The following is a 13,166-nucleotide window of genomic DNA, read 5'->3' as shown; positions in this document are numbered from 1 at the left end:
TTAGTTTTTAACTCACTTTGTAAGAGGGGAAATGTAAAAGCTTTATAGGTCAAAATAATTCTTTATTAAATGTAGGTGTAGATTGGTTAGTGTGAACAACAACATAAATATTACTACTAAAAACGAAGTACCTAGCTCTCTTTTTTATACAACTAAAAACGAAGAATAAAGAAGTTTGAGAACTTTTTTTATTACTAAAGACTTGCCTCTAAATATTAATCATATCAGATTGCATTTGTTTATGGAAGCCATCATTTATTTCTTTTTCAAAAAGCATACCATAATCTTTTCTCACAAAATGTCTGTGTTAGTGTTTGATCGTTTAATCAAGAATTTTTATTTATCATTTTTTGTATGGAGAGATTTTGATATGATCTGTATGGACTAAAATAAGTTATTTTTGTCAACTAAAATATGCTGGTGATTTTTTCCATTATATATGTTTCATTTTCTGTAAAATATGCTGGTCATGATCATTTTGTCTAATTGATGCTTTATATATCATATGGTACAACAAGATCCAAGGTATTGAAATCATTTTCTCATCTTCCATGATCATTTTGAACTATAATTAAACAAATAAAATATTGTCATTGGCTTTTTTTGGTAGAGTTTCTGAAATTACTCATGCAATCTTTTACTTCCTTTTCTCTTACATCTTGCATGAAATAATGTCATTCCAAAAGTAAGAAAATATACATTTTAAAATAAGAAGTAAAGTACAAAACACTCTAAATATTACGGCTTTCATGTTCAACAATGTAAAAAGCAATTAATAGATCATAATTAAGTCGATATTTCATCAGTTACCAAACTCATTCTTTTTCTACCAACACCCAATGTTACATCAATTTCTCGTGCTTATATGTATATTTCATTCATGTTGCTACCAAAAGTTATCCAATATTAAATTATAAATATTTGTGTAATTATAAACCATTTTATTACTAAAAAGTAAGAGTTAATATTAACATTAAATCATTATTTTAAATAAGTAAATACTCCTAATTGGGACATAAATAAGAGGAGTAAGGGGCCGTTTGGTGTGAGGTACAAAGGATAAGTAATCCCGAGATAAAATAAAGGGTTATTTATCTCATGTTTAGTTGAAAGTATTAGTTAATACCAAGATAACTTATTCCATTATTTACACTATAGTGATGAGATAAGTTATCCCATATGCATGGTGGGATAAGTTATCTCGAGATACTTAATTTTGAAATTAATTATTTTAGGATAACTATTTTCCAGAGAGTATATAAATTGGGATATAAATACCTAATACCTATGTATTGGTAAGAAATACGTCCTATTTTACTCGTATCAAATTTTCTAATTCGATTTCTCATTTTACTTTTTATTTTTCATTAATTAAGACAAAACCATTTTTTTTACCCTTAATATTAATTATTTTATCTCTATATTAAAATGTAAAAATCATTTAATAGGAATACTATGGTAAAGTAGCCATGTTATTAATTATTTTTTATAATCAATGTGCAATATCAAATTGGGACGAGTAAAATAAAATGGAGGGAGCAACAAATAGTACTCTCTCCGTCTCAAATTGAGACGACACAGCTATTAAGAAAACAATGATTGATAATGTAACTTTTATCATTTTTCCCCTATTAATTGTGTTATGTTGTTAGTTCCAATATTGATTGAGTTATTATATAACTGATATCAAAGCACTTTTTGCATGAATAATTAGAATTATAGAATTACTAAAGTTTTTGCAATATTTTTTTCAAAATTTGATAATTCAATACTAGTAACAAGGAGTAATCAATTACTAAGAGTATAACGGGGAAAAAAATTATCATATCTTGATTAATAAAAAAAATAAGTAAAATAAGATATCAAATTAAAAAATTTGAAACGAATAATTTGAAAATGAAGAAATATTTCATAAAATTAATTAAAGTGAAAGAAAAGAGTTCGATCAGCAGCGTGATTTAAGAGGAAATGAGGTACGGTAAAACATTGATATTTCCAAGAACTCTAGTTATAGCGGTAATGAAAGAAAATCTAGAATCTACTTTTATTATTATAGCACACAGTAATAGCATGTGATTGAAATAATATTAGCTGAAAGAGTCATGGGAACCACAAGCTCCGCGCAGCTCAGCTACGCTGAAAGAAAGTTAAGTGGGTAGCCGACTCAAAAAAGCCATAAACGAGTTGACCATGTTAGAAGAATCCAAAGCCTCCACCAACTCATATGGATGACCATTTCTTCTTCTCACTTTCTCCTTCAAACCCTTCGTTTTCGCTGGCTGCGTCTCTCTCTATGTGTGTGTGAATTTTAATCATTACTTCCTTCCAAACTCCGCGTTACCAATAACATAAAAGAAGATTCCTCTATACCTATCTACTAAGGCTCGTTTAATTGAAAAAAAATTATCTATATTTTATTCTGAAGTTATTATATTTTATATTTGAAATTAAAAGATTTCTAAATACCTTTTTTGATTATTTTTATTTATTCAATATATAAATTATAAATTACAACTTTAATAGAGTTGATATAATAAATTCATCTTTTGATTACTTTTAATATTTTTTATAAAAAAACATGTTAAATCAAATATAAATAAATAAAGGTGAACAAAAGAGTATCTGGCAATATAACACACAATCCTCAAACCCCCACCCTCTACAATTTTATATATCTCATAGTTTGAGGCAAACTAACAAATTCAATAACTTTTAAAATGTTAATAATTAAAACGAAATACGAGTTCAAATGGAGGATCAAATCTTGTCCAAAGGTATCAATGACATTCTTTTTCTTGAAAAATTATAATTCTCCATATGTAAGATTTTTATAAAATATTTATTATATAAATCTCACATTGTATGAATCTGATGACAAATTCAAAAATCGATAAATTTTAAATATTTCTTTCGTTCATTTTTACTGTTTCTGTATGACTAGGTACACTTCCTACCCAAAAAATAAAAAAATAATTTTGATATATAATTCTTATAGTTGTAAGTCATTTAAATATGGATAGATGTATTGTAGTATTTAAATAACAAGATTAAAATAAGTATAAAATAATAAATTATTTCTTTATTTTTTAACTAAACAAGTAAAGTTATATGATTATTTTAAAATTTAAATATATTTGATGGTGCGTAGTTTCATCTCTTGTTATGACATTTCTATAATTGTAAATTTTTTAAATATATTAGTTTTCAAATTATTGGAATATTTATATAATCATAAAAATTTATTATTAGTAACAGAATGAGAAAGTAACTCCCGTCTCCCGTGATGGAGCTGATCACAAGGGAACGTGATCTCTGTATTGTTTGTAACAGCCAGCTATTTCCGTTCTGGCATTTTCTTTCTTCTTTCATTAAAAAAAAAAAAAGGCAAAGCACACAGTTTTAATTACACGTCAGCACTGTGCCACGTGTTATTACCCTCTTCTGATTGGTCCACGTGTCACATGAACTACACCATGTTTTCGCTCTTCAATATACCTATATGGTCACGTCAAACAGCTCCAACGGCCTTTTTTCTGAATATTTTACGTAAATGACTTATTTACCCCTAACCCAACGCTTTAAAAGGAGGATTGGATAGGGAGAGAGACTTGGCGGAGATTTTCTATTTTAAAAAAAATACACTAGTGATAAACAACAACTTATTTATAAAATTTGGTCAAATAATTTTTCTTAATACGTTTTTTTTTGGTATTTGATAAAATAAAAAATATTTTAAAAATAAAACCTGATATAAAAAATAAAAAGTGAAAAGCTGAATATCTGTCGCTTTTTATTTTTTTGATTAAATTTTTTTTAAGTTTAATCAAGACATTTATTTTTTATCGCTTATATTTTCTTTCAATTTCAAAAATACCCGAATTTCTAGTCCTTAAATATATTATTTTTCTTTTTTTTCCTCAACCGATTCTCTCCATCTCTTTCCTCTAGTTTCCTCTTCGGCTTTCTCTTTTGTTTTTGAATAATTTGGATTAAAAATTATATATAATTTAATTTATATATAATATTAATAATTTTTAAGAATATTTAAGTCATTTTGACAACGAAAAAGTGCTTAACAACACTTGATTATCAAATACATCAATAATTTTTTTCTCAATTTCAGCATCTCTTTCCAAATACTTATCTGTTAATTTATAAATACTTATTTTCAGCTTTTAAGAGCATAAGTTAAAAAATTATTTTTTGGTCCTATCCAAACGGGTCTTAATATATTTTCACACTATTTGTGAAAAGTTGAAATTATTTTTATGTATGTATAAATAGTAAACATTGAACTCTTCGCAGTTGGAGACCTAGATGTTAATATTTGATGTTCAGACATCTGTTAATCCTCAACTCCAATTAGATATAATTAAATAGAAAATGTATAAAAAATAATATAAAAGAAAAAAAATTTAAAATAAAAAAATAGTTAAATACTTTAATTTTCAAGCAAAACTTCAAAACTTTAAGTTTCAACATTAAATCCTTGACCTGCCACTGCTCTCGGGCTTCTTCATGATTACTTTCTCATACTTAAGACTCCTTAGTTAAAATTCTACCCGGCACTAAGGAGAGTTCTGTCTTTTACCATGGAAAATGTATTAACTAACGAAAAGTTAGGTTAAACTGCTATTAATACGTGTGAATATGTTAACTGTTATGGACATGGACCTTTGATTTCACATCTAAACGCGGAAGTATAAATCCCTGCCGTCCATACAGTAATTTAGAAGTAGTCCACGAAGTTCTTTCGGTGTACTGTAGACCACCCGATTACTTTTCTCCCTCTTCTTTGCACTTTCCAACTTTAATTTATTGTAAAAAAATATTCCACAAAATATAAATTTCTTGTTTAACTAAAATTTTACCATTCCACTTCTAACAAAACTCTACCACAAGCTTTTTGCCTCAGTAGAATTTGAATACGTATCATGCACGTAATTTAAGCATCAATTATAAAGTTTTTATTACCAGATTAAATTAAAATCATAAAATATGTTTTTGGAACATAATTTCTTAAAATGACAAAAATATGTTAGCGTGACACGAAAAATTTCATCATACAATTTATTAGTATTTCTAGAATGCAGTCTTTTCTTTTATGTAGTTGTAATGGAATCCTTTTTAGCTTTCCTATATTAAAATGTTGCATTCCAAAATAAAATTTGAAGTGTAGTTGGAGTTGAGAGAAATAAAAATCTAAGTAAATCAATTAAACATCATCTAATCTAAGTAAATCAATTCAATATCATCCTACCTACTTTGGAAAAATTGTGAAACAATAGTACTTCCTTACCTTGCAATTTTTACATCTTCTCTTTATAGTCCTAAAAAAAAAAAGCTTTCCTTTGTTGAAAAATCTTCGGTTATAACTTTTTACCTGATATATTTAAATCTTTTTATATATGTCATGTTTGTCACTACAACAATCTAAAAGTATTTATTTCGTAAGTTTTTAAAGCTTATTATATAAAATTAAATTATTAAAATCAGACAAATAATTCGAAACGAAAGTGTAAATTAGACTAGGGGTATAATTGGAAAAGCACGTGTCTGTAACTGTGCAAAAAACGGGGCGTTTGAAGGACGGCTGGCGTTTGGTTGAACGAACCTAACAACCACCACTTTCCTTCACACTTCTTTGCTTTTACCCGTAAACTACTTATTACAATAATTATTATAATTATAATAATAGTAATTATTATTATTAGTTCTAAAGAAAAAACAGATGTATTTCCAGCTATTGCCCTATATATAAAACTATAAATTATCCTCTCTTTTCTCTTTTTCCGTTTTTGTAAAAGCCATTACTTCTGGATTTCCATTTACTGTTCCCCTTTCCTTCTCTCTCTCCTCTTTTCTCTCTCTCTACTCGACGGAAAATCTCTTCATCTCGCCGGCAAACCACTTTTCCGTTCACCGGTGAATAACAAACTTGGCGGATAATTCAACCGCACTCGCTCTTCGGATGGCGTTTTCGAGTAACTGAGTTAACTCGGTTGGTGTAATCGCTCTGATCTCCGAGTTTGTCTCGTTTTGTGCAGTGTTAAGGGAATGTGGCGAGTCTAAGGCTGTTTTTCTGTCTTATTTCGCCCTAGATCCTGATCTAGGGCTTAACTGACGGTCATATTGTTGTTTTTGGCTATTGTTTTGGTTATATTTTTTCTCCAAAAGTAAATAAAGACGAAGAACTGTAAGGAAAAGCTTCGTAATGAGATGGTATGTTATTAGTCGGATGTGTTTTTGTATTTTTTTTGTAACATTTATGAGTTCTGAATGTATTTTTTTTGTACCTTGCGTGGAAGTTTGGATCTCAAGTATTCTTAAGATTTCAGTGAAAATTGAAGGATTTTGAAGGATGTTTCGTTTTTAATTTGCATTATTTGTAATTTCACATATTGAAATGAGTACTTGTTCATATTATTTATTTAGAGAAAATTGAATAAATGTTTACTATTTTTAAATTAGACTTTTGAGTGTTCACCAAATTTCTTCCTATTTCTGTTGAAAAATCTTCTAAAATTCTGTTTTGCATTGCAGAGATTTTATTTCTGTTTGCTTCAGATCTTATTACTTACATTTATGAGCCGTTTATAGAGATATCTGTTTATGGATTAGCCTAATTTCAAGAATAATAACTGTCTGGTTTTGGTAGTTTATGCTTCTTTATACTTTTCTCCCTCGTTTATTACTGTTGCAGATTTTTTTTTGACGAAATATAGTTGAACCTATGATTTTGGTCCGAAATTTGAATTCTTTCCAGATGTCAAAATTTTGAGATAAATTAAATTTGTCAACTATCTTCTTAATATAGTTTTACTTTTATCTGTGTTTACACCTGTTTTTTTCTTTGTTTTGGGGAATTGGTAGTGTTCACACTTGTAATCTCTTTTTCATAATTTGTACGGATAATTTTGTATGAGTCAACTTTTTGATGTCTGTTTGGGTTAATAATTAGTGCTCTGACGTTTTTATATACTTGTGTATTTCTTTTGTATCTGTGTGTAATCGCTCTCTGTTGGTTAATGTAATTGCAAGCTTTGGAAGGCCCGGGGAGCCCCATGACTTCTTCATTTCCGTTATTTCTTTTCTATACTGCTTTGGACTGTTTTTTCATTGAGCTGAGGGTCTATAGGAAATGACCTCTCTACCGAGGTAGGTCTTAAGACCCTTTCAGACCCCACTTTGTGGGATTACACCGGAAATGTTGTTGTAGCAGGCCATGGAATGGCTAGTTACATCTCATTATGGAAATGACTGAGGAAAATCCACCTGGTTGAGGCCCGAGGGCTTGTGGGTGCTGGTTTCTCTGAATAAACATGTCTTGGGGTTAATAATAATTGAATTACCATATATTGTTGTTATGGTCGTATTCTTTTGTTGTTGTATCGTGGGTTTGTCTTTGTCTTAAAACATTTATTACTTTACTAGTCAAGATTAAAGCTTCGAATGATTGGCTGTCTGTTCTGATTTCTAGATAAAAGCTTCTGTTTGGTTTGGCCCTGATATAGGACTTTTTTTCTTACAGCTGATTATAACTTTTATTCCACAATGGAGCTGTGTGATAATGTTTTTGCTTGTCTGCAGCTATGGTTTAGTGTTTGTGATACGGTTTGGTTTGCATTTTCTACCTTATTGAGCTTAGTTTCATTATGGCAGGTGGAAGGGAGAGTTTGCATGTCGAGAGAGGCTAAATTGGAATTTTTGAAGCGAAAGAGGCTTCAACGAATGAAGACAGAATCTTTGAATGATCCCGCTTGTGTCAGCAATATGCTGAATAGAAGTGGAGGAGATGCCCTAAGATCTCCTGCTTCATGTGGTGTGAGAATCCAGGTCAATACTGATTCATATCCAGGATCTGGGGCTTCTTTTACTGGAAAAGATGTTTTCTCGAAGCACAAGGTAGCAAAGTTTGACTCCTCCAATCTGGACTGGATTGATAAAATTCCAGAATGTCCAGTTTACTATCCAAATAAAGAGGAGTTTGAGGATCCTCTTGTTTATCTCCAGAAGTTAGCTCCTGAAGCTTCTAAATATGGTTAGACTCCAGCTATTCTTGCAATTTACTGACCGTAAATTATATATGCGACTTTTATGGCTTGTGTTGTTTGTTTCCTACAGGCGAGTTATGGTGCTTCCTGTGTCTTAATTGTGACTGATAAGAGCTGTTACTTTATTTTAAATGTAACAGGTATATGCAAAATTGTTGCCCCTATAACAGCTTCTGTTCCTGCTGGAATTGTCTTGATGAAAGAGAAGGCTGGCTTTAAATTTTCTACTAGGGTACAGCCACTTCGCCTAGCTGAATGGGACACAGACGACAAGGTCACCTTTTTCATGAGTGGAAGGTTTGTTTTTCATTTATCTTTGGTGCTGCTGTTGGTTATTATATGCCACTTTTTTTGACTAGTGTTATCTTTCAGGAACTATTCATTTCGAGATTTCGAGAAAATGGCGAACAAGGTATTTTCTCGTCGATATTATAGTGCTGGATGCCTTCCTCCTACATACTTGGAAAAAGAATTTTGGCATGAAATAGCTTGTGGAAAGACTGATAGTGTGGAATATGCCTGTGATGTTGATGGTAGTGCGTTTTCTACTTCTCCTAATGATCAGCTCGGAAAAAGCAAATGGAATTTGAAGGTGTGAGCTCATTAACAAGTTTTTTGGTCTTTTTCCCTCTCTTTCCATTTTGGATATCATTTCGAATTGTTGTATTAAACTGTCAATTTGTGTGCCATTAGGTGCACGTTGACTCTCTTGCCATGTTTTGGAGATATCTGTCTCTTAAGTCTTCTTTGCAGGCTAATAATGGATCGCCTATTTCATTTCTTGCTTTGTTTTTCTAGAGCACAACTCTCCTCCTCCCTAAGGAGGTCAGTTGGTGGCCTTTTTGTTTTGATTAACTACTTATCAAGATCTAATCATTTTCTCTACTTTGTGTTTTTCAGGGTCTTTCTCGATTGCCTAAATCAGTATTACGACTTCTTGAAAAAACGATCCCGGTACATTGATTATCTTATCCAATCTTCTATTGGAAATATGAACAAACAGAAAATGTGTTTCAGTCTGATTGATACACAATTATTAATTTCCAGGGAGTTACTGAACCTATGCTGTATATTGGAATGCTATTTAGTATGTTCGCTTGGCACGTGGAAGACCACTACTTATATAGGTATGTGTTCTATGATTTAAACCATGGTAGTCCTTGTTATTTCAGGGGCTGATCATCTTTTTGTCTGTCTGTAGTATCAATTATCAGCACTGCGGGGCTGCAAAAACGTGGTATGGTATTCCAGGTCATGCAGCACTTGACTTCGAGAAGGTTGTCCGGGAGCATGTTTATACCAATGATATCTTATCAGCTGAGGGAGAGGATGGAGCTTTTGATGTGCTTTTGGGGAAGACAACATTGTTTCCTCCTAATATTTTGTCAGAGCATGGCGTACCTGTGTATAAAGCTGTTCAAAAACCTGGGGAATTCGTGGTAACTTTTCCTAGAGCGTATCATGCAGGATTTAGTCATGGTAAGAGTTTGCCTTCAGTTAACCCCAGAAAACAAGGTCTATTTTTTCCTGATTTTAGTCCAAGAAAACATGTGCGTGGAATCTGCTTATCAGACATCCCAAACAAATAATTATCTCATCCTCCATTATTTTATGCTTGAATTGTTCTGGTCCTTTAAGAACGTGAAATTTTTGACTCTCGAATCTTATGCTTTTATATGCAGGTTTTAATTGTGGTGAGGCCGTGAACTTTGCAACTGGCGATTGGTTTCCTATGGGTTCAATTTCTAGCCGTCGCTATGCTCTTCTTAACAGGGTGCCTTTACTTCCCCATGAGGAACTTCTCTGCAAAGAAGCAATGCTTCTGTATACGAGTTTGGAACTGGAAGATCCGGACTATTCCTCTGTAGACTTGGTCACCCATCATAACATCAAAGTTTCCTTTTTGAATTTGATGCGGTTTCAGCATCGTGCTCGTTGGTGCCTCGCAAAATTAAAAGCATTTTCAGGCATAACTTTGTTCACACATGGTACCATTCTTTGCAGCATATGCAAGCGTGATTGTTATGTAGCTTATCTCAACTGCAACTGCTATGCACATGCAGTGTGCCTTCGCCATGGTATTTTAAAATGAACCTTCTCTTTCTTTTTCGTCTAATTATATTGGCAATGCTTGTTGGAACTGATGATTGGTCGAATGGCTGTTGTTCATCAGATCCTAGGTCACTTGATTTTCCTTGCGGCAGCAGTAGAACCCTTTGCTTAAGGGAAGATATATTGGACATGGAGGATGCAGCTAGACAGTTTGAGCTGGATAAGATGGTTTTGCATGAAGTTCAACAGCAATCTAGAAAAATCGATGACTTTTCTCTTTTAAACATGTTTCCACGAGCTGAGGATGATGGCTATGTTCCATATTGTGAAATCAATTTCGATTGGGGAGCAGTTGAACAGACAACTTATGAGGAAACACCCAATGCTTCTGCTCCTGTTGCGTCTGATCTTGACTCCTCAATGGAGCCACAATATAATCTTTCCACTGGTGTTAATGTAAGTGGTCTTCGTTCTGTAATTATATATATGCCAACTTTGAGTTTTTCCTTATTGTAAACAATACTTTATTTGATCTCAAGTTAATCCAGCTCTCAATTCTAGGTACAGGGAAATGCTAACTGTAACTTAGGGGATAGTTCATCAATGAAGCTCCATGGCGATTTTTCTAGTTGTGGAAGTGAAAGATCAGAGATTTCATCAAGTGCTAACAGTTTTAAAGTCCATCAGGAAGTAGCTCATGAGACGGATTGTAGGACTGTTATAGATCAAGATAGTGATGAGTCTGATACAGAAATTTTCAGGGTGAAGAGGCGCCCCCGAGCAGAACATAGAAGCGTACTTGATTCAATGTCTATCAACATTGAGAACCAGGTATTGTTAAATGGAAATATTGATGATTTTTAGTTAAATCTAGATATTTCATTAATTAGTTTGCGGAGTGGGTGAAATATGTGTGATTTAATGCTCTATTTTTCTTTTTCTTCGTCCATTATGCCCACAAATTATTTACTTTTGTAATTGTTGGAGCAAGGACAATTCTTATTATTGCGTCTGCTTGTATGTTGGTGTTCCGTTATTTGTCGTTAGGACTTCCTTTTCTCTCTCTTCCTATCCAGCTCTGGAGGTATATGGGAATAGTTTTATATTTTACTATGAGGATTGTTTTGGTAGCTTTCGAATTTCTTCCACTTGACGTGGTTCGTTGGTTAGAAAGTGAAACTAATTGCTTTATTCGGAAAATAGTATCCTTCCAGTTTTGAATTTTGTTTCATTGACCAATTTTAATGTATATTTCATTGATGCTTTTGACCAAATCAATAGCCTAAATAAGAGTATTTTTGGCCTGTTCTTTGCAGAGTTTTAAAAGATTAAAGAAACATCAATCAGGACGGTTGGGGCCATTATCTTTGCCAGAGTGTTCTTCGGCTAATGATATAGATCATAGATCCCTTGCTGTTTCAAGCCAATCTAAGGAAGCTTTGGACTTTCATCCCAGAGACAAGTCAGTCAGAGGTGGTACAGTTTCTGTCTCCATTAAGTTGAAGAAAGGGGATGCTAACGAACAAGCATTGAACAAGCAAGATGAGCACAAGAGAGATCACAGGTTCCAGTTTGAATTGGGGCAGAGTAAGAGGGAACCACCCAGAATAGAGAGTGGGTCGAAGCGTTTGAAAGTCAGAGGTGCTTCAGTTTTAGGGTTTGGAGGCAGGATGGATCGAATAGATAGCTAACTGAAAAAGTAAAGAGAATCTTGGCTTGCTTGCCTCTGGAGGGTGGTGGCTTATAGAACCTGACTTTGCTAACAGATATTCTCTAACAACACGATAAAGAAAGCTAAGCATTTTGGAGGGGGAGCAGCATTGCAACTTTTTAACTCAAGCTTTAGATTAAAGAGGTATATTCTTTGTGCAGGCCTCTAAAGTGAGGCAAGTAGCACACCGGTGATTCATATTGTTCTCGATCGAGGGTGCTTTTCTGTCTCTTTGGCAGGAGAACCTCTCTCCTTCCCTATTCCACTGCAGATAGTAGATTTCAGATTTCGGTTTATTAGTGACATTCTCTCAATGTACATTTGATTTTTAACAAATTGATCCGATTCTTGTGAGGTGCAAATGGGTATTCCCAGTAGCCCTCTGATTTTAATGTCAAGTCTGCTGCCTCCCTAGTTTAGGGTTCATTATTCTTTTGTAGCTACAGGTCTTTTTTTGGCTTGAGACTACATCAATAAATACAGAATTTTTTCCCTTGCAACCTTTTTAAGTATAGTATTCTGATGGTATTCTATTATCTACATTTAATTTACTACTCTTCTTTGATTTTGAAAGTAAAATTTTGTATTCAATCATGTGCTATTTATAAATTTTGTATTCAATCATGTGCTATGTATATCAGTTGCATATTTTGTATTCAATCATGTGCTGTGATGACCTGATTTATCCTCTTTTTGGTTCACATTAAATTTCGGGCACTTGTTAAGACGCAACAGTTACTGAGATGTGAACCTACTCAGCTGATTTTGCCTCTCAATATAATTGACTCTTTCGTGGGATATTTATATTTTCATATCATAAGCTATGCTTGGATATGACTTTAGTTTCTAACGAACTTATGCCGACTAGACATAAGTACGTCTACTAAATTGCAAAAACAAACACAAACACCAACCTATTTAAAGAGTAAAAATTAAAGGTCAACCCATTTGGAGCACAAATGTGCAAGGAAAAATTACAGAAATTAGTATGCTTAAAACTATAATTACAATAAATAGCAATACTTTTTCAAAATTACAACTTATACCAAAAGTAGCAATATTTTACCCACTTTATAGTAATAGAAGAATATGTATTTTTCAGTTGTGTATATGTATTTATGAGTAATACATATATATTTGTATATGTATTTATATAGCAACATTTTACTTAAATACAAATACAATTTACTATTTTTCGTAATTATGAAACTGTTATTATAAAAGTTATAATTAAAGCTACAGAGTTGTTATTTCTGAAATCTTCCCGATGTGCAAATGCGTTACAGGCACAGAAAAATTATTTCCAAAATTGTTTTATAAGATTTTTCATTTCATGGGGCAATATAGAC

General features: G+C 32.3%; 1 protein-coding gene across 1 annotated transcript; it reads left to right on the top strand.

The window, feature by feature from the left end:
- The first annotated feature begins 5,717 nt into the window (after window positions 1-5,717).
- On the top strand, window positions 5,718-12,317 carry LOC107870967 (lysine-specific demethylase JMJ706). Its single transcript, XM_016717697.2, has 11 exons — window positions 5,718-6,222; window positions 7,663-8,041; window positions 8,195-8,351; window positions 8,427-8,646; window positions 8,955-9,008; window positions 9,102-9,181; window positions 9,256-9,533; window positions 9,737-10,132; window positions 10,228-10,562; window positions 10,668-10,937; window positions 11,423-12,317. Exons 1-11 carry the CDS (start codon window positions 6,220-6,222, stop codon window positions 11,795-11,797), a joined length of 2,547 nt encoding a protein of 848 aa, XP_016573183.1. The 5' UTR covers window positions 5,718-6,219; the 3' UTR covers window positions 11,798-12,317.
- The last annotated feature ends 849 nt before the right edge of the window (window positions 12,318-13,166 follow it).

Source organism: Capsicum annuum, chromosome 1 (assembly GCF_002878395.1).
Source record: "Capsicum annuum cultivar UCD-10X-F1 chromosome 1, UCD10Xv1.1, whole genome shotgun sequence".
NCBI lineage: Eukaryota > Viridiplantae > Streptophyta > Magnoliopsida > Solanales > Solanaceae > Capsicum > Capsicum annuum.
Note: the sequence above shows the minus strand (reverse complement) of the source record. Positions and strands in the feature narration are given on the sequence as shown.

What these genes read in the sequence shown, in the direction of transcription:
- LOC107870967 (XM_016717697.2), top strand. An exon ending in TTCTTGAAAAAACGATCCCG is followed by an intron (nt 9,009 to 9,101) that starts GTACATTGATTA and finishes ATTAATTTCCAG; the next exon opens with GGAGTTACTGAACCTATGCT. An exon ending in TGCAGTGTGCCTTCGCCATG is followed by an intron (nt 10,133 to 10,227) that starts GTATTTTAAAAT and finishes GTTGTTCATCAG; the next exon opens with ATCCTAGGTCACTTGATTTT.